The sequence below is a fragment of the Paramisgurnus dabryanus genome, chromosome 16 (assembly GCF_030506205.2).
Source record: "Paramisgurnus dabryanus chromosome 16, PD_genome_1.1, whole genome shotgun sequence".
Lineage (NCBI taxonomy): Eukaryota > Metazoa > Chordata > Actinopteri > Cypriniformes > Cobitidae > Paramisgurnus > Paramisgurnus dabryanus.
In genome coordinates this window covers 19,249,142-19,271,883 of record NC_133352.1, presented here as the reverse complement: position 1 = coordinate 19,271,883, position 22,742 = coordinate 19,249,142, and the positions used below count along the sequence as shown (strand labels likewise).

The 22,742-nt window shown below is 38.5% G+C and overlaps 1 protein-coding gene across 1 annotated transcript in view; it reads left to right on the top strand.

Moving 5' to 3' along the window:
- Window positions 1-940: 940 nt before the first annotated feature.
- gpc4 (glypican 4) overlaps window positions 941-22,742 on the top strand; it is a 38,278-nt gene continuing 16,476 nt past the window's right edge. Inside the window, exon 1 of the mRNA XM_065271834.2 lies at window positions 941-1,669. Within this exon, the coding sequence (XP_065127906.2) occupies window positions 1,516-1,669 (154 nt within the window). The 5' untranslated portion in view covers window positions 941-1,515. The remainder of the gene's footprint in view (window positions 1,670-22,742) is intronic.

Here is a 22,742-nt window from a genome sequence, read left to right as displayed (position 1 = left end):
TTCCATTCCTCCAGACTGTCATTGGGCTGCTAGCCACACCACAGCCCTTGCAGTTCAATGCCACATTTCATAACATGGAGACATATTAGGGGGTTATGTTCTCACCTATGTTTAGTGCCCTTCTGGTGAGCTCAGACTGATGACTATACAAAAATACTTAATATATCTGGTAGAGTGGTCTCAATCAACTGTTAATATAAATAGACTATCTTTATATATCTGACTGTCTTTCCATTAATTAAATAATGCTGTTTACTTTAGATGCAAACGGGTAGTTGAGTTGGAAATTGGTTGCAGTATGAAATGCTATTGGCTACATCATGTTCTTAATAAGGGGACCTCAAGTTATCTAAAATTATTTCAAATATATCATTTATTGTAGAATCAAGGCATTTCTTGGAGTTTGATTATTTAAATAATGTATATACCATTTTATAACTGGAATATTAAACTCTAGAATAGAAATTGTAAAGGGAGAGGGGTGGTTCAAATATTGTTGTGGGCAATGGGGAAGCCTTAAAGTTGCTATACATTCATCTTAAAGTTTTAAAACTTTTTCTTTCATAATTATGATGTAGGCTAGTTTTTAGAGCATGGTGAAGCCTACTCTGTGTTCTTGAATAAATTACGTTTACATTTTTTTTTTTAAAGGTGAAAGCTATGATCATCTCTGTATTTTGCTTTTTAGTTTATATAAAAAATCAACAGTTAGGTTAATCTCAACGTATAAGACACTCTGTTCTTAACCACGAAGTAAACAAAACCTCACTCTAATGTAATGTAAGTAAAAAAAAAACGTTTCCCCAAATCGGGAATGTTTTACGCATTAAGCACACGAATACCGGAGACTGTACATATTAATATTTTTAAGTCAATGTAACCTCCAGCGCGCGCCATGCTCCACCCCGTGTGATTCGCGTGGCCACCTTCTCTTTGTCCGGAACTCAGTTGCGTGCTCGCGCAGCCCTGACTCTGTACTGAGATCTCGCAGCGCGCACGACTCCTCGATTCTCACTCAGCGTCCCGACTCCACACCAGCGCGAGAGTGGGAGAAAACTTTTCCAAAACTTTTCTTGTCGCCATTATCTCGCGTTTTTCTCCACCGATGCAACGGCTTTGCGGATCTCAAACGAAGAAACGGGTTAAGAAGGAAACTTGCCGCGCGGTTTGATCTTGCGTGCGCGTGTGTAGCGCTTTTTGTTTTTCTTTGAAAAGTCTGAACGTTTGACGAACAGCATAAACTATTGACCATTTTACCTCGTATTTTATTTCCTTTTGGTCACTTTTTTAACACGCTTTACGGGAGTGTTTCGCTCGCTGCTCTGTACAAAGGCCGGTTTTTATTGCTCAAGAAAAAATCAGTTCGCCAGACCCGAGAGGTGAAGTTAAACACTGCGCGTCTCCATGAGGAAATCTGAAGTGGGAATTCAAGAGATTTTGTGACTTCGTTCCTCTTTTGTTTTTTATTTATTTTATTTTTTCTTGGTGCTACTCTTTTGCTCAAAGTAGTCAACGATGAAGATGATGGTTTTATTTACTGTATGTCTGTCGGTGGGGGTTTTGGTGTCGGCTCAGGCTGAGCAGAAGTTAAAGAACTGCAATGAAGTCAGAACTGCATACAGCTCCAAAGGTTTCAACGTCAACGATGTTCCCAACAAAGGAGTACATGGTAAGTTACACCAAAGTTGTGATTCTGAAGTTTTGGATGCTACATGGCTGCAATGTATGTCAGTTGTAAATACCCAGCTTTTGCATAAATATGTAGAGTGCAAACATCATAACAGTTGTTATCCTAAAGTTTTGCATGTTGCGTAGCGATTTGTGTCAAATGTAAATACACCCCTATGTAAAGTGCAAATCATAGTCCTAAAAAATCTTGACTCGTATTGCAACCATAATGTGACTTTCTATTGGTTGAATGCTACAGCACTTCAGATTGTAAATTGCCTGTTAAAACGGGATGCAACTCATGATTAGCTTTTTATAGTCCGGCGTTACAAATGTTACGGCGCACCCCCAGCTGCTGTCTTTGTGTTACAGAGTGTCGCACTTTGTCATTGTAAGCGAGAGTCAGTCATCGGACAGTGATTGTCATTCACGAGCGCTAATACTCATGTAAATGCAGTGATTTTTATCTGAAGCAGGACTGGGGGCGGGAGAGAGTAAAAAGTTGCAGTTTTAGCTCTACTTTAAGGCCCGGATGGGAAAAGCTAGCCTCTGGACACACTTTATAACAGTGCCTTATATCCACCTAATAGAAAGGGAAAGTTTCCTGACGCTTCCTCCAAATTGTATTTAAGAGGGAGAGGCCGCCTTCTGTGCTCAATAGACTTCTCTATAGGCCATTGTGTCCTTAAAGAGTTATACACATTCATAAACCAAAACGAGGGGGTAAATGAAACTCACTTAGGTGACTCACTTTCTCTAATTGACATGACACACTCCTGAAGAACGCATTGTACACATGTATTGTTTAAAATCCTGTGCATTTGATCTTTTTGAGGACAGCTGTGTCTGTAACGTGTTCCTGTAGCACAATTGTATTAGCAGCACAATGATTGTGGGATTGTGAGACACATTGATAAATGTATAGCCTACCTTGAATCCAACAGGTCAGTTGTTTTCCCCGAGGTGTCATTGTAATGCAGACCTTGAGTGTACCCCAACATGCCTGAATTTGTCATGTTTTATTGTGGCAAATCTCCAGTTTTGTTGTGATGGGTTAAAAGAATGAATTATAAAGACTTGTTTAGGGGAAAGGTTTGGGTGCCGTGCTCGTGTGCCTCTCACAATGGTACACAATATACATTGGGACCCTGTGTGAGGCTAACCTCGGCTAGCATGTCTTTGTCAATAAGAGACTGAGATAATTGATACAGAGAGACTGACAAGGTCTGCTGTCGCTGAGGGGTGGAGGTCCTTAGAAAAGGAAGCACAAAAAAGCTCTGCTTTGGCTTAACAATGTCTCCTGTTGCTAGGGAGAAAATGGTCCATGGGAGAACCTAATTGAACTGGTCGTGGCCCCACGGTTTTGGCATTCATGGCTGGCCCTCTTCACTTTGTTGTTAAAACATCTTCTTTATTCTTCCATAGTCTGGAATTGGAATTCCAGCCTCGATTGGTTTGAGCAATTGGACACGTAGCGCTGATCAGGCAAGTGGTCAAAATGATATCCCGTCCATGATCATTCTTCTGCGTTCCAGCTATTTTTTAGCAAGGGTATTATTATTTATACAGAAGGAATTTTTCATTCGACCCGCCAAGAAAGACTGTTTAAAGCAGTCATTACATTAAACAATCATCATTTATTTGTCATTTTGGTTAGGTTAGTATTGTCAATTAACGTTTAAGAATCTATAGAAAAGAAAGAGTACGGACTGTTTTTGTAGGCATTGCATTTAAAGTTTTGTATTTGATTCAAAGGGGAATGATGATGTAACTTTCTAAAATCTAATTAATAAATGTTTTGCATGTTTAGGTGTAGGACATTTTTTTGGCTTGGTTAGTTTTAAGGTTGTTGATATGATGGGGTACTCCTAGAGGATTTTGGTTAACTTCCTCATATACACATTCTGTCTTTCTCTCCTTGTGAAACGGAACAACAGTATAAATGACTTATCCCAGGTAATTCTCACGAAATCCAGATTTAGAAGGTGTCCAGCATCAGATTTTTTAAAAAGCCCTTGAAGCCAATTTTATTTGCACATGTAGGTCTGAACTTACTATAACCATTATTTTTAGAGGATTTAAAAAATATTTCCCATAGAATTATTTACATTTTTAAGATTATCTATCAACAGTTATCAATACCGCAACATGATATTACATTAAATATATGCATTTACAAACTCATGTTTCGGTAATGAGAACTAAAAAGTTGTCTAGGTACTATGACAAAAAAAAATTCAACTTTTATCTGGAGAGAAAAATAAGAATCGCTTACCTGGCAGCCATCTTGAGTGTCACAGTCAATAATGTCCCTTCCAATATTTTTTTTTTTAAATGTTAGTTCCTTGAGGGCTTAAACAATGGATGAAAATTGTTGCGGAGGATGAGAAAATTGGTCTTGGACACATTTATATTCCTTATTGTCTCTCTCTACATTTACCAATGATCACCAAATACCATTTTTTTTATATTTCTTTATTATACATATTTCCATGTCAAAGAACCCAAATCCAGTCATGGACACGTTGCGGTAATGAAAATGTTTCATTACAAACAACAAAATTGGTTTCTATGATATCATTTTAAATCATGGGCAAAATAATACATGAAGAGATGTTTGTAACTGTGTGCTTCTTATTTTGATACACTTACTTTGCATTTACTTTATCAAAATGTTTCATGACACCTCATAAGTCTTAATTTCGCGAGAATCACTTATCCTCATGGTGAATTTTGGTTTGAAACACATGCTCTCTAAACCAGAATTTATCCTCCTTTTATACCACCCACTTCTAACTTACCAAAGCAAATTATGTTTCAAGGTTGTGATTTTAAATCTGGGTCTTCAAATGCATTCAGTGTCTAAGGAAAGGTTGTAACACTTTATCAGCATAATATTGTTAATACTGAAGAGGAAAGCTTTAGTGTGAAATTTATGATTAAAGGATTTGCATGTTTCTCTGCTGGATAACCAGATTTTGAAGGCAGGGAGCTTTTGGTTAAGCCAAGCTAAGATGTTTCTTTATAGTCGGAGCGCCTCTCCAGATCATCTCTGTTTGAGAACACTCTGGATTATTGCACCTTAGGACGCTACATACTTCTTTGAGCCCCGAAGCACACAGTTCCCTGCTGAGGACTAAACCGCCCATATCCTCCAATTCTCAGCTGAACCAAATGCGAGTGCCTGCCCTTCTTATAAAAAGCCTCATTGCCTACGATAGTTTGATTGGCCCTGACGTTGTAAAACGTGTGTTTCGAGTACCTCCCGCCAAGTGGCAAGCTGCCCATCTTCAGAAGATTCAGAGGAGGTCAGTAACATTGACCAGATTTGTATCTCGCCATGTCAACAGCTCCAGCAGAATTCTTTTTTACTGCTCTGGAAAAATCTGTTTTGGTTTATGTTGGCAGTTTGGTCTTATGTCATTCCTCAGGTATGGATAATGCCAGAGATCAAAAATGTTTCCTCCCCTTTTCTCCTGAAAGATTCATTGCACTTATAATTACTTCAGCACATTAATGCTCAAACTCAGAGAGGCAATGACCTCACCCCACTTGCCTCTTGATATTGTACAGATCAGATTTGAATCGGACACACTTAAACTTTGGCCTGTAGCTTGATGATACATAACACTCCTTAAACATGTGATTTTAGATGTTCTTGCTGGTTATTTAACATTCCTTGTTACAATGACCTGTCTTGCATTTTGCATTTCGAAAAATAATTGACTGATTGTCTTATGTGATAAGTGATAAAATCTCATTTTGGAGTACAGCCATGCAGAAGAATGAACCCTAGTCTTTAAACATGTTTTCCATACTAATGAATGAGACTCACAGTTGATTCATTCAACTTGATATAAATCAACTTAAGGCAAATTCCACCTTATAATCTTCTGCATTAACAAAGTTAATCTTTTTAAAGATGGATTTGTGTGTCTCACTAAGTTGATCAAGCTAGTTAAGCAAGCTGTTAAGTTCATTTATGTCGTGTTAATGAGAACTCTGAGTGTCATTGTGTCAGGTTTTGAATGCACCCCTGCATCGACCAAATCAGAGGATAATCGCTCAAGAGTGGAAGCACAAATTATGTTTGTTGTCACTCTTTTCAGCTTTATGTACCATTCCCAGGGGAGATGTCACAAGTCTTTTGAAATTAAAATGTTCATGTAATTAAAGAGCAAGAAATATTGTATTTTAATTTTCAGGTGTACATTTATGAGGAAAAACAGGAAAAGACATTATGGATATGACATTTCTCCATTATGTATTCAAAATCTGTGCTTAATTAAAAAATAAATACATTTAAGAAATGTTTAAAAGAAAATGTAGCGACTTCGATTGGGTTTTATTTAAAGGGGACATTTCACAAGACTTTTTTAAAATGTCAAATAAATCTTTGGTGTTCCCAGAGTACATATGTCAAGTTTTAAATCAAAATATCATAAAGGTAATTTATTATAGCAAGTTCAAATTAAAAAAATTTAGGTGTGTGCAAAAATGTGCAGTTTTGGGTGTGTCAGACTCATTTAACATGCAAATGAGCTGATCTCTGTATTAAATTGCAGTGGCGTGGTTTGATAGTGCAGATTAAGGGGCGGTCTTATCCCCTTCTGACATCACAAGGGGAGACAAATTTCAATTACCTATTTTTTCACATGCCTGTGCAGAATGTTTACCAGAACTAAGTTACTGGGTTGATCTTATTCACATTTTCTAGGTTGATTAAAAACACTGGGGACCCAATTATAGCTCTTAAACATGGAAAAGGTAAGATTTTCATGCGGTATATACCTTTTAAGCCACCAAATATTGACATCTTGAGATATCAGTATTGTTAAAAAAAACTTTATAAAACACAATTTTTATGGTAAGACTGACATTTGCAGGAAATTGCACAAAAGTTGTAAAAAAAATTATAAAATAGTTTGATATATAACATATGTTAGTAGATAATTCGGCCCACCTTGAAATGTCATGTCAACTTGCCTTAAGATATTGAATTGCCTATCGATGGTAAAATCAGTTCTCAGTCCATGTTTCACTTTTCTGGAAAGGTTGAAGTTAACCTCTGAGCTGTTTTTTCAGTGACCTGAACCCTGTGGCTAACTGCCTGTAATTGAGTTTGGCTATCAGAGGAAGTTGTCTTGTAAATGCGAATCAAGCAGCATTCGGCGTAATGAGCGGGGAGTAGAGAACGTGTGCCTGGCCATGCGACTTGGTTTTTTATCAGTTTTCTGATGGAGCCAGTTTCTGACAAGACTCCAGCTTTTGCTTATAGATTTTTCTTATCTGTGGTATTTGCCATGGGCTAACAAGTGGTACATATATTGCTCAAATAGGATTTCGTAAGATGTGTTGAAAAAAACATCAAACTTAAACATTTCTTTCTCTTCTTGGTTCTGCTCAAACCCCCAAAAATCCGAGGAAGCAACAGCCCAGTGGGGGGTAAATGCAGTGTGTGCGAACAATGGCGCAACCCCTTTAGTTCGATTCTGCCCCCTCCTTAGTGCATTCCACAGGGGACCACCAAGACCTCACCAAGACCCCCAGAGCCAGGAACGGCAACAAAGACTCAGCCGGAGGAGCTTGAACAGAGGACTGACTGACCGTTGAATAAAAGAGAGAGGAATTTTGACTGACATAAGAAGGGCAGCAGTGAGAGGGATCTTAACATGTTACTAAGAGGAGCTGCCACCTCGTATGATTGAGCGAGAGCGTGTGACCCGCTCGCAGAGAATGCAGGGAACGCTGTGAAACGTGGCCCAGGGCTGGATTCATGGACTGTGACTCACTCTGACTCATCTGTACACACTAACCAAATGGGGCAGATGTGCAGAGACATGAAAAAAGGCTCACACTTCCACAGCCTCCCTCTTCGCAGGATTTGTGTCTCTTGTGACATTGTTAGTGTAGTTTGTGGTTTTCCCTGAGTAAATCTGGCGCGGTACAAAGCGATGTCTGATGGGTGCTGTGTAAAATCTGGCTCTGTATTTGCGGCTTTCCGCACTTGAAGGCAGATAGTGGCTGCCACTGAAGTTCCTTGTTAACACTTCCCATTTGCATGCTGTTAAACTGACACTCCATGGGCCCCCTAACTTGGCCGATGGGTCTGTTTCTGTTCTTTTGCATCTCGCTGGATAGGAAGGCTTTGAAATACGTGCCAAAGTAGAGTTTGTACACTTTCTGTACTCCTTGTTCTTTTTCTTTCTCGCTTTCTTTCTTTCTTTTTTGCTTTCTTGTTTTCGCCACACTCTTCCCCTTCCTATGTGTGGGAAGCTTTCCAGATGATTTTAATATTAAAACGGACTGCTACAGCTATTCCTGCAGTTGGTTGAAAACCCTCCCTCCTGTGGTTTTGTTACCAGGCATTTGCATGGCCACTATGTGGTTGATTATTCAAGCAAAGACTTACTGAAGTCTTTAGCTTTGGATACAGTTCTCTTTTGGGACATTCCCTTGCCCTCATTCCTCTGCAAATCTCCCTGTGTGTTATTTGAGAGGTGGCACATCTTTTTTTGTGCCGGGTTCAGTCAGCAGTGGTGTTCAAATGTAAGCAGAGCTCTGGGGTCTTCTCCGTTCCCTCTCAAGGTATATTCTGCACATTATAAATTCTTCACACATCCAAAAGCTGAATACACTCATCCAACTGAGCAATTCTGGAGGTGTAATGCTTGTCAAGGTTGGGCTGCAACAAATATTAAAGTAATCCATACATTGCCTCAGTGGGCTGAGTTTGGACTAGTATATCCGTTATTTTGGCAGTTTCGGTGAAGAGACAGAAATGTCATATTGCCATTAATTTCAAGTTAAAGCATGTAAAGTAAGGTTGGATATTGCAAAGTACTCTAGGCCTTAGTTTCTCGGTTTCAACTCATTTACATGACTAAAGTAAAGTGTAAGAGTCTCAAGCCGAAAGTATACTAGGGAAGTCGTCCGCATGACGTCATTTTCGTCATCAAGAGGGTCCGCGGTACGTCCGCGTGCAGCCCAAAATTTGAGTGCGCGTACAGTCCGCGTACAACGGCGCATGTGCGTGAAAATATTTAGACAGGGCACTCCACTATATACAATTATACAAAGGAAATAGACAGTATTTGCACACACACTATCGTTTTTCTTCTTTAACTTTTACTTCTTCCAAAAACAGAAAGCTCTGGAGCATGTTTGTTTGATTCCTGTTCTTTGTTGTCTTGTTGTTTGTTCTAAACTGTGTTTGCAATGGTGGATCAGTTACTTTTCTTCACCTATCCTAATGTTTTAATGTACTGTAAATGTCACCAAATCAGTGCTGCCCTTGCAGCCTGTTAGACTAATAATTTGAATAAGAAATCATTTGTATTGCGTATAGTGTCGAACGCGGCCATCCGCGTGTAGTCGCGAGGAGTATACTCGAAAAGCTGCACGGACGTGTGCGTGCGCGAGCCGGACGCGGAAAAAAGGTATACCCCGGCCTTCAAGTGTTAGTGCAGTACCTTAAGAAAAAGATGCATGATTTTTTTTCTTGGTATAAATAAATAATCAAGACTAGATTATGGCAGTGGACCTCTCAAAATAATTTGTGGTCCTTTCGAGAGGTGAGAGATCTGGGCTCTGGGGATGTTCCAGATTTCCAATAATCCCAGCTAATTACTCCCTCAGCCAACTTGAAGTCTCCTCCTGATTAGCATCCGACCAGGACACATGTATGCGTGCGGTCTGTTCGATTACCTAATTTTCTTTTTACACACCTTACACATGTGTAGTAAAGTCTTTGGAGACGATGGAAGGTGCGGTGTTGATTTGGTTTGTGCACTTGCCCAGACAGGCGGAGGCGGTTGAAGCGCTCCCTCTGGCTCTCTCAAAAGCCTCCGACAATTTAACTGACGAGGTGATGGGAGCACTTAAAACGGTCATCAAAACCAAATGCCTCGGCTCCGGTCCCACCTCTGGCTCTAGGATTTTAAATTAGTTTTTTTTTAAGCTTGACTGTTTGCTCTGCCAGAAGTTGCTCAGGCAGACCCTGGATTAACATTTTCATAAGGTGTGGTTTTTTCTTGGTCGTAGCGATGATTTAATTGAAGCAAAATGGGGGACTGATGTAAAAAATGCAAAATGGCCACATGTGATCAGCTTTTAGTCTTTTTGTATAGACGATACTCTTATTGATGGCTTTGAGTCATTGACATACCCGTCCATATCTGAAATAGGCAAGACGTTGATGTCCAAAACACAGTAGGATTTACCCGGTGTAGGTTTACTACCTCCACAATTGCTTATTGCTGCTGCTCTTCCCACCAACATCACGGCTATCCAGTTTCCTTAGCTCAACAGGTATATCAGAATCATTGTTGCAGTGTTGTAGCTTTGAGGACTTTGGAAACATGATCTTTGGCCTGACCTCATCCTGCCAGTGGGCCTCTCGCTCCCCATCTCTTCTCCCTTTCTAACACACCGCTTACATATTAGCTCAGTGCTTGTCCGTCAGTTTCGACATCTGGTGGATTTCAGCCTCTCTTAGATGTAGGTTATAAACAGTGTCAGAGAATGACTCGGGCTTCCGCTGGTTTGCTTTTACCAAGGGGGATAAGATATAGCACTGTTGCGCTAAAACCTTTCAGATGTTTAGGGTTAAAAAGAAGTTTCATTTTAAAAAGTTAATTCTTTAGAGTCGGGAAGAAAAATAGTTTAGAGTCGGACCCGGATAGCGCTGCAGTGTTTGTGGTTTTGGTCATATCAGGCTTATGGTGGGCTTGCAGATTTTTAAGCACTGAATGCTTTGACCTAGATATAGTCCACAACCCACACTGAACCTCAGGATGTTTGTGTGAAACCCCTATGGTTGTGTTTGAAGTTAAAGGCTATGTTTACATTAATGCGTTTATCCTTTAAAACGCGTTACTTTTGCTACGTTTACGCCTTTCATCTACACTACATCACCGTTTTCGACCCTCATAAACGGATTCGTTCGCAAACGCTGAAGACCCCGTTTTAGTTTGAGAACTCAGACGTTGCTCTGAGTGTAAATGAACATAGACGGAGTCTTATGTAAACGAACAGCTGATGTTAACGTGACAGCGCATCATTTTCAAAGTAAAAATTATTTTATTCATGTAAATGTTGGTTTGTTACGGAGGTTTTGCCAAAAATAGTAAACATCTACCAACCAGCTATTATAAACGCTATATCGGATAGTTTTAACATGTATCCTTATAGATAATGTCTGTTTTATATGAATGTTTGAGTATTGTTGGGTTTAGTGTGTTTATGTTTTGTTTAAATGTAGTTAGCTTATGAAAGATAGACTGAAGGGAGAATTGTAATGGGACATTATTTTCCAGTTTAATGTAAGTTTTGTTTGCTACTTTAAAATGAATTTCGTTTCAGATAATTTGTCTCTTAATTTTAATCGATGTTTTGTTGATAAGTTTTGTGAATATAAATTAATAAAAACAATAAACTCAACGTCATTAATATAATGCTCGTTTAGGCGCTTGGCTTTTAGCTATTTGTGTGTTGCTAGCGGAGGACGTGCACGGACCTCTTACACTTTTAAAAATTAATGCAATAAGCATTTCTGGTAAAGGCTAAAGCAAAAATTCACCTCTTACTATGTTTGATTGAAGTTTGAATTTGCGGATTTATTTTTGCTTCAAGTTCGCTACTGTTCAGTACTGTTCACTTGAATGCTTTCTTTTTAAATCATAAAGACCTTTCTGTTTAGTTATAAAATAAAAATTAACCTATTAATCATATTAATATGTTGTAGGGGGGAGCTAGAACAGTATAAGTGTTTATGTTTTGTTTAAATTTAGTTAGCTTACGAAGATAGACTGTAATTTTAAATGCCATATAGGCGTTGTAAAGGCTAATATGAAGGGAGAATTGTAATGGGTCAGAAATTATTTTCCAGTTTAATGTAAGTTTTGTTTGCTACTTTAAAATGAATTTCGTTTCAGATAATTTGTCTCTTAATTTGAATCGATGTTTTGTTGATAAGTTTTGTGAATATAAATTAATAAAAACAATAAACTCATCGTCATTAATAATGCTCTTTTAGGCGTTGCGCTTTTAGCTATTTGTGTGTTGCTAGCGGAGGACGTGCACGGACCTCGCACACTTTTAAAAATTAATGCAATAAGCGTTTCTGGTAGGCTAAATTAATACTTCACCTCTTACTATGTTTGATTGAAGTTTGCATTTGCTAAAATTTATTTTTTGCTTCAAGTTCGCTACTGTTTAGTACTGTTCACTTGAATGCTTTCTTTTTAAATCATAAAGACCTTTCTGTTTAGTTATAAAATAAAAATTAACCTATTAATCATATTAATATGTTGTAGGGGGGAAATAGAACAGTATAAGACTTTCCCAAACAGATTTTTATAGGTTAAAAAATAGTGTCTGTTATAGTTGCCAGCAAAGGACCCAGGTATGAATTTTTGTCAATATCGCACACCCCTAGGCTGCGTAAACGTGCAGGTAAGCTATTATTAGAGTAATAAGTTATTTTACACTTTTATGCGCATGCCCAGTTACATGATTGGTCATGTTTCATGCGTTTATGGTGGTGTATAGTGTGGATGAAGATTCTTTTTAAAATGCCAGTATAAACGAGGATCGTTTTCATTTTAAAATGCCGTTTTAAAACGCAAATGCTCTAATGTAAACATGGCCAAAAAGCCTTCTGTGTATCTTAAGTTTTGTACGAAACTGTGTGAAAGAAATTTATGTACAGCACTAGTCAATAGTTTGGAAATACTCACTCAGTCACTTACTTTTCTGTATATTGTTTCCACATTTATAAAACCATTATGAACTCATTAAAACTGTTGAATAACATAGTTGTAACTATACAAATATATATGTGACTAAGCATACAAAATAAATCTCTCTCTGTGTTATATATTTTATAATCTCTGTGTACACTGTTAAAAGTAAAAGTTGGATGCATTTAAACAAATTACTTTGTACAATTGGTAACACTTACAAAATCTCATTATAAGTTAAAAATGTTAGGTGAAACATCTTTTAAAAAGTACTTTTTATGTGAGAAAATTTAAGTAAAAAAAATAATAAAATTTTTAATCCAACTTTAAGGGTTTTTGGTTTTGGCTCAATCATTAAAAATATATTTGAGTTTGATTCATTATATTTTTACACAAGCAACACACACATCTCTGCTACAAATGAACATTTGAAGTTTGTTTCTATTGCTTACCATTCTTGGACAATTACACCAAACATGACAGAAGTGCAAACGTTACAACTTACCCCATAGGTGGGGTTAAATGTAACAGGTGGTTAGTTGTAACGCTTACTAAAAATTAAGTTTGCAGGCAAATATTTCAATACTATTTTGTCTATATACTTGAAGTGGATATTGTTTATATATCTGTTTATAATAGACAGGTATCTACACTATTCATCTCTCATCTAACCATAGTTCAATTATAAATGGATACAAATGTAGAAATATGTGAGAAAACGCAGCACAATTATGACAAAAAAAGTTATGTGACCCAGTCTGTAACAAACATACTAAAGTCTCAAAATAAAATTTTGATTTAATTAAAATCAGTCTGATTTTAGCCATTGATTTCATTATGATTTAAATCTTTGACATGACCTTATTCAATCAATATTAAAGATATGAACAAAAATTAACTATGACATACGATTTTTGATAAGACAAGCACATTTTTTTTGTTGGAAGGCAGCAATCATTTGTCTGTAGCCTATTTAAAACAATGGCAAGAACTACGCTAACATTAGCTGTTTTTAAATCGTTAGTGCTGAGGGGTTAGTTGTAACACAGCTGGGTGAAAATATTTTCAAGCCTACCAAAAAAGTTGCTAAGAGCTGCAGACATATTTTAAAATGATGCTATGTTTTAGTCAACGGCGCACCCTTAGTCACCCTGTGTGGTATTTTAAGTTTCTTGAGGTAGGAAGGAATATATATTCCTGGCTCTTATTGGCTGCTTTTTCTTTAATATTCAGTCTAAGTCATCATTTCAAAAATATATATTTTATATAAAATGTTAGTTTTCTAATAAAATAAATAAATGTGTTCATCACAACTATATTTTTATCTGCAAAAGTAATTTCAAACCTTTTAACACACACTTTGAGATTAAAACCTTTTTTTAAGATCATGCAAAACATTTAAGTGTTTCTAAACTTTTGACCAGTACTGTGTGGATAAATATGTTGAACAAAGCTACAAAGTCATTAATAATGAAGGTTTATCAATAGATCTGTGTGTTGTATATTCAGGGCAATCAGAATTAATTATTAGCTCGAAATTAACAAAGCTGCCGTTGCATCTGAGCAAAAATATTTGTTTTTCTTTTGCTGAATTATTCATTTAAGCCTCATCCTCTCACAAAGGAGGTTTGAACAGCATCTCACAGTGAAAGCATGCTAATGCTTTGTTGTTTTTGTCACATAGCAACTAATCCAAGCCTCTACTTTCATCTTTTCTGTTTTGCACTGATGAGTTAGCAGGAAGACATGCTTGGGTGGATCCGTTTTCATTGCATACAGTTGATTCGTCTTGCAGCAGATTTTGGTCAGTTTGAGAAAAATTAGTTTCCTGCAGTCGCTCGAAGTCGTAGTGTTTGTTACTGATTGCCAGGGCACTGACTGATTATTTTAGGTGATATATGCATTGTCACTGCTCAACCAGGCCTGCACTTTCTCACGTTGGATGTTCCCACCCCCGGTTAACTTCACTGCCATGGGCTTCCTGTGAGTGTCTTAATGCATAGTAAGTGTCCATACTGATTTTATTTTTTTCATTAAACTATCATGGGTGAGCAGCAACATTAACTTTAGTTCCCTTTATTAAAGTTTTTCTCAGCACCCCCATCTGTGGTCTGTACCTCAAGCACCGTTTGTCCTCATGGGTAAATAAACGGTGCATTCCAGCTGTCAGTATGTCTGCTTACGTACCGGTTCATTGTAATTTGTCTCTTATTGTATCTCTTAGTGGAGGTATTGGTTGGGGGAGCGTAATTGCTTCCAACTGAAGTGTGCGTCATTCAGCTGAGCTATATATCCATCCCTTTACCGCGCCCCTCCTATAGAACTTCTGAACGTTACCAATAAGTTCCAATTGTTTTTATGTTATCTGTTAGAGTCAATGTTATTACTTGTTTTTAACAGAAGCACTATTCACACTAAAGTAAATCACATGCGTCAAGGCGAATCGGCTATTAAACCAATTTAAAGTTCTCTATAACATCTGGAGAGCTTTTTTTTTAAGAATATACTGATTGGATAAAAAAGTAACAGGTCTAATGTTAACATTGCTTTTAATATCAGCCAAATCAGACCTAATAATGATAATGGGTACAAGTTATATTTAATCCTGATGCCAAAATATCATGCATCACTTCTTTCTCACTAACTGTAGTTTGCATGGAAAGCTTCACACTTCAACTGTCTTGTAAGGACTTTGTGAGTAATGAACAACAGAGATCAGTGGATTCTTCTGTTAAACTCCAAACATGCCGTCTTCTGGCTTTTAATGTGTCTGTGAAAGCGGCAGTCCGAGTTAAATGATTCACAATGAGGTGACCTGGGAAGTGTCGTAGGCAGGGAGCTTTTGTGCACGGAGACAAAGCCGGAGACGGCGCGCTGGGGAGGGAGAGGGAGACAGACACGGAGTGAGAGGCCGAAACGATGTTGTGGAATCTCCCCAGGGACTTCTGGGTAAATGTTCATGGATGGCAGCCTTTTGGAATGCTTACCAGCGGGGAGTTTTAATTGGTCAGAGGCCCTGCTCTGGTTTAGCAATCAGAGATTGACTGGTACAAAAGGATGAGAGCTTGTGGGTGATCGCCCAAGTGTGCATACACACACACCCGCACATCAGTCTAACATATGTGTGTCTCATTGCACCAATTTAAAGTTTTTAAGGATTTACGTATTAAGGCGCCCTGCCCAGCATCATACTTTTACATCTGGTTTGTGTTTTGGAAGCTCTCCATGTTGCTTTGTGCTGTAGTGCACATAGAGTGCTTGAAGGGGAGGTATAGTTTAACTATATAATGCCTTTGCCCTGGTTAATGATCACACAAATGTCTAGACTCGTAAGCCTGTTACTAACTAAGAGTCAAGTATTACAGCTTTTTAATATACAACCGGGATCTTGACTCTTGACAAAAACAATTATATTGAAGTTGTTTTTATGAAATTAACCTGTGTGCCATGTAAAAAGAAAATGGTGGCCGTTCGGTATTTTGACTGCTGTGTTTCAGAGATTTGAATCCTTGATCAATTTAAGGGCCATTGGTTTCAACTCTAACTTAATCTCCTGAATCATTTTAAAAGTAAACAGTAAGTGCTTACTGCTTATTTTATGACTTGAATGAAGAGTTCAGCAAGATCTAGATTTTAATTTCTGTGGGTCTAAAGCTTTTGTGTCATGATTAATGTAATTTAAGTATAAACCAGATGTAGGTAATGCTAAATGTAACTCTAAGAGCTTTCTGTTTAGAGCCACTTGGCATCAAGTGCTTTTGGGAAGCAGACATGTCTTGCAATGTGACATGCTATACAGTGTAAAAAATGTGGGTTCCACTTAAAAATTAGTGATCGACCGATACATCGGCCGGCCGATACATCGGGCCGATTTTAGCAGGTTTTAGGTGTATCGGCATCGGCCGATTTGCGGCTTGCGTTCGCCGATAGTTTTTCCCCGGCATTAATTACAGACAGGCATCCACAGGCAGCTCTGTGTTGCTGGAGGCTGCCTGCAGCCCGTGCACTGCCCCTCCCCCCACTAGCAGAGCGGAGCGCTCCAAGCCTGCTCTGGTAAGTTTTAAACTAAGTACCTTTTAACTGTTTGACTGAAATATTGCCATATACTTTGAAAGTATAAACACGTTGCTCTATATGTGCGTGCAACCATAGCTAAGAAAGTTTGGTGGTCCAAATGGAAAACGCGAATGCCTATAAAACTGCTTGCCATTGTATTTAGGGAGCTTCAAATAGCTTTTAGGCTAACCGTATGCATACGGCAGCTGTTACGAACACTGGTCATAGGATTATATAATGCTGACGTTGTTCCGTGATTCCGTGGTATTTGTAGGAGTTTTATTCAGCGACCACCACTCTGACGTTTGGACGCGACGCGTGCTAATAATGCCGCAAGCGAACGCAGGTCATGTGATCAACCGAACAGCTGATCATAGCTGGACAGGGTGGGTTTTTAATTCTCATCTCCATAAATATATGTAGTAGTAAAAGGCTAAAAATCAATATCCATTGCTGATAGTTTCTCATCATTGTGGAGAGCGCAGTTCATGGTTGCATACGTTTCTGGTTGTTAACGCGGAGTTTCGTCAGCGGAAAAAATTAATAAATTCGACCCTAAGCACTTAGTTCCGAGCAGTTCCCACATGACTTATGTGACCGGAGAACTGTTATTTTGTTGTCAACATTTCCGTTCACTGGGAGCGCAAAGATACATGCACTCATCCATGTCCTCTCCCACGTGCACGCGCTCTACTATCTGACCGAAGTCCGAACACAAATCCTCATGTATTTGTTCAGTTTTATGCGTTTCAAGGGAGCTGAGGCAAACTAACTATCCCTCGCATTTATTATAGACCCATAGGGTGTGTGAGGTACAGAAGTGGGGCAATGCGCATGTTATTCAGAATTCTTTTTAAGTTGTTTTTTGATCAGCATTGCTGTTTACATTTTCCTTGTCTTCTTATGAAAGACATTTGCTCTACAAGAGATTAAGTTAAGTGCACTAAAACTTAGACCTAAGCATTAAATATGTTGTAAATAGTTGGTTAATTTCATGGATAAAGTAAAGTGTTCCCCTTGTTATGCTGCTTGGTTGCTGCTACTGTGTGCAATGGTGTAATTATTTTATTTATGTATTTTAAGCAGCACTGAATTTTCTTACTTGTTCTACCTCACCTGTTTTTACTATTTGTTAGTTCATAAATAAATGTTACTTTTTTAAATTAAGAGTTAACATTTGGTTTTATCATTGTGTCATTTTTATGATGTAAACTAAATGAGCAAAAGCAATATCGGCTCCAAATATCGGCTAAAGAAAATCGGCAGCCTGTATCGGTCATCGGCTAAGGCTGATGGAAAAAAATCGGTAACGGCATCGGCACAAAAAAATCCATATCGGTCGATCCCTATTAAAAATATTAGTTGACACAACAAATTTAAATTTTCTCACACAACAATTTTTTTTAGTTAACTCATATTTTTAAGTTAAAACTTTATTTTTTAGGTTGAACAAACAAATATATTTTTAACAGTGTATGCCAACAAAATTTTTTTATAACTATCCAGTTTTGTGATATGATAAATTGAATATTTGTGCCTTTTCTTAAATGTATGTGTCACATGGCAAGACTAATGCTGCGTTTACACCAACCGCGTTTCAGGCGTCAAAATCGAGGGTACCGCGCCTAGTTTGCCACTTGAACAATTTGAATGCATTCGCGCAACAAGAGCGAAGTAGACGCGCAGAAAAGCAAGCATTTGACGCACGTCAGAGGCTTAATCCGCTTCTTGTGTGAGGGACAAGTGCTATGCTGTGTCTGTTTGCAGGATGGCTGATTGATTGTGCATTTACAGAGAGAGTTACCGGTTTGTATTTCATCACCTTACTGTGGCGGAAAATAAACGGCGCGGGTCGATAAATGTCACGCGACTCAAAAGTGAAATGTGTATTTACAACTTAACCACATTGCCCACTGACACTTTTCCAAGCGAGGTCCTTTTTATTCCTGTCTCTATAGAAATAAGTACTTGTGTCGTATAGCTCCAGGGGGCCTGCTCACGGACAATTTCATGCTAAATGAGTGACTCCGGGCGGGGCTGCCGCAACAGCAGCAAGCAGGCTCCTGATTGGTTAACGCGGCGCGAAAATCCACCAAAGTTCAAAATTTTCAACTCTGGCGACAGCCGCAAATCCGCGTTTAACGCAAAATGCACAAAAAGCACCATTCGCGCGTACCTGCCATACGCTCAATTTGTGCCATTACAGTACTATATGCATTTTGATGTACAATCAGGATAGTAAAAACTAGTTGTCTGTGTTAAAATGTTTACATCAGTAATTTATGTACAAATTAATATAAACAATTAATTTTAATGTCAGAAATTTTCACTCTAAGTTTAACCTGTTGTGCTATTTTAATATTCAGTGTGCAGGGCAGTGATTTGGCTGACCTAGACGTCTTGTTTATTTGCTCGACTTTTTCCTCGACTTTTTCCTCTATTTCTAATTATCGGAAACAAGCAATGTAGTTCAGAGAGTTGGCCTATGTGTCCCCATCTGGCTGGACTGTATTGTAAAAGGTTTCCTGCTCATGCAAGTGTCGCTTGGCACAGGATATCCTGCTGGTTAACTCGCTTCCACATTAACCTGACACCTGCCTCATGGGACTGCAGAGTGATGTCGGTCTGATCTCATACCCCTCATGTCAGGATATCGCTCATAACTCCAGATTAAAAAGTGAAATGGATTAGCTACAATCACTCTGGCTACGGGCTTGTATTTGACCTCTGTAGATGGAAAAAAAGAGACGAAGCAAGTAAACAACCACCAGCTATGGAAAATGCCCGGTCTGGTATCCACAGTGTGACCTGTGTGAATGTGTGCTGCTCGGAGGATTACTGAATACTAGGTGCTCTCTCTAATACACAGGAGGTTATTGAAAGGGGCGACGGGATTGGAAAAACATTGCTCTAATTGTATGTCAACAGACCTGTTTTTTTTTTCGCTAATGTTTTCGTAGCGTTAGACCCGAGGAATTTGTCCTTGAGCAAAATCCTCTGGTTTTATAATCTCTCCTTCGTGCTGCTTCTCTGGCCGGGCCTGTTAGCGCATTAACAACATCAACAGAAACATGACGGACTCTTCATGGATTTTTCTTGCTCTTTTAAAATGAGTTTTTAAGGCGCCATAAAGAGATTCCTAATAAAATGAGGTCAATATTAAGGTAGAAAATGGGAGACAGAATTATATTAAGTCAAAGCTTTTGTAAAATTTAATCTGATAAATGTTTACAGGACAACGTGTAAGGTGTAAAGTGCCTCCTACAGAGTCCATCCACCATTTTGTTTCACAATCGCACAAACCGGCCAACTCTGCTGTCATTTACATTTAGCCGTCCTACATTTATTGCAATTCTCTGAAAGACATCATTGTCCTGGCAATGGTGTTGTAAACTTGTCATTGCAGTGTTTGAGGGATGCTGGATTGGATTTGGAAAGAAAAAGTAATTCCCCTCTTTATTACCTCCATATGAGCAGTTGCTCTCTAATAATGGGTTCCTGTTACAGTTGTCCTGTTTGAATGCATTCCCATTGCGGTGGGAACCGCACAATGAAAACTTGAGCAGTTGTATCTTTACCTTCTGTACAGCTTTATTAATAGTGAACACCAGCTGTTTCCTGAAGAACTAGATTCCTTACGTGGAGTGAATCAGAACTGTATAGACTTTGCTTGGATGAAAATGTTTTCATTTTTTTATGCTTATAAGATGGATTTAATTCCGAGGGTTAATATGAAAGCATTCTTAAGGCTTTGCAAAGAAATGACGGACACTCCAAAGATAGCCCTGAGGCCACACAGATAGAGAGAGAGAGAGAGAGAGAGAGAGAGTGGGCTGAGATGTATAGAGATATGTCTTCTAGCAGATGGTGTGCAGGCAGAAGAGTGCATCAACAACAGTAACATGTTTGAACATGATAGCAAGGTTTGGAAGAGACACCATATATAAAAGAAATGCTATGATTTAGAAATGAAATATCAAACTGTTATCTGTCGAAAATGCCTCCGCTCTGCCTCGCATCCCATTAAACTTCTATCATCTTGAAAGATAGTAGGAATGCACGGACATCGTATGCCGAAAGGAGAGAGTGTGCTCATTAAATGCTCATTCCAAGATGGTTTTTTCACTAATACGCATTTAGCCCAAGGCCAGATGTTTTATCACCATCTGCATGTTGCTTTTCTTATGAAAGTTAGCCAAACACATTTAGTTAGGTCAGGCTGTCTTGTACCTCAGGCCACAAGTAGGCAAAAGTTAGTTGTTAAATGGTAGTTCCCTTCCCACTGTGGTAATTGTAGGTTGTGTTGGTGTATAGATGGGCTGGGATGTCGAGGCTCTAGTTTGTGTTGTTTTGCACGTTATTTTGTAGTCATAGGAATTAAAACTTAAAAGTGTGAATGATGTTGTCAAGTTACTTTTATTATGTCAACTTCTGCAATTAGTTTAGCTTGAGCAGTTCAAACTTTGATCTGTGAATTATGTTTGCATGCTGAATTATGGACCTTATTTCTTGCCTAGCCACTGCCAAAGCTGTGGAGCTGCTAGCTAAGGACTAGCTTTCTTAAAGGATAACTTTACTATGTTCTTACCTCAACTTAGAAGAATTAATACATACCTTTTTTCAATTCGTGCACTTTTAATCTTTGTACAGCGCCTCGTGAATGTTTTAGCATTTAGCCTAGCCCCATTCATTCCTTAGGATCCAAACAGGGATGAATTTAGAAGCCACCAAAAACCCCCATGCTTTCCTGATTTAAAGACTTTTACATGAGTAGTTACACGAGTAAGCATATGGGCACAAAATAAAACTTTTGTTTGGAGCCATAGCAATGAATGGGGCTAGGCTTAATGCTAACACATTCAAAAAGCACTGTACAAAGATTTAAAAAAAATAGGTTTGTATTCATTCATCTAAGTTGAGGTAAGAACATAATAAAATATTGATAAACTGTGGTGTTTTCCTTTAAAATTGTTTATTTTTCAAGTAATAAGCTGACTGACTGATGATTTGTCACAGCTCTTATCCACCTGAAGCGATGACTGTGGTGTGAGCAGAACTGATGGTGTCGATGACACTTGTGCTGGCATATGGAAGTTGCCGAATGTGTCTTATTAGAGAGACAACAGGGAAGCCCATTATTCTCCTGCTTTTGGCAACGGCGTGTGGATGTGTGGTGGCCAGAGCGATTTATAGTGACGGCCTAAAAAAAAATCCTCTGGAGAATTTATGACTCTGACTCAGAGGGCTGTGATTGACCGTGTGTGTGGTGGGACTACTGGTCAGCCCCAGCAGGGTCACAGTGCGTGGCCTCTCTCAGTTAACCTGTGACCCCAGCGGTTAAGTTTGCTGGCTAGCGTCATGGGGTTATATGGGCTGAAGTCTGTCTGGGGCCGGGACCACATCGTCGCTGAGGATGAAGGAACATGAAGGGGGTTGTCGGGACTAATCTGGGTTTTGTCCACAGGGCAGTTTCCATCCTCTCATCTTCCAGCACAACAGAATGTTCTTAGGTCTGTGGAACAGCAACAGGAAGCGACTCTTATCGGAGACAGCAATAACAAACCCTTCAAAGATTTATAGTCAGGTGGTTTACTCAACAATCAGATGTAGATGGAATTTAACTTAATCTTATTTCTGTCAGAAAGTCTGGCTGTACTTCAAATGCAGGAACAAATCACAAATGCGTCTTATTCGCATGTGTTTAATGGATTTCCACCAGGGGTATATTTGTGTAATACACGTAATTCATCTCTTAAAGACATAGATATTGAAGAGAAAACAAATTTTGGTTGCATGCATTTTCACTTCTTATAGCTGAAATCCCCAAATAAACAAAGATCTGTTACTGAGCAAGTACCTATAAAATCAGTGTTGAAATCCATCTCTTTACTTTACCCTCATTCACAGTGGTACACTACACTTATAATAATGATTTATAAGTTGGGCTGTCAGGTATGCCTTTTGCGGGAAATGTCAGTGTGACTTAGACACAAAGATAAGTATGTATAGTAACCTGCAATTTTGTTTTAAATAGAGATGCCGATATAGAGGCAAGATTTACGGATGACATCTTTAAAGCTGTAGTGTGTCTGTTTTGTTACTGCTAACTATAAGTAAGCCCTTTGTAAGCTGACTTACTGGAGAAGTGTAAATATTATCAGATCTTTAAAACATTGCTGTTTGTTTGAGTCCACTTTTTTGGAAAAAGTTGTACTTTACCAGTGATAAAAGTAGTGGTGCATAAAATACAAATTTTCTTATTAATTTCTTGACTCC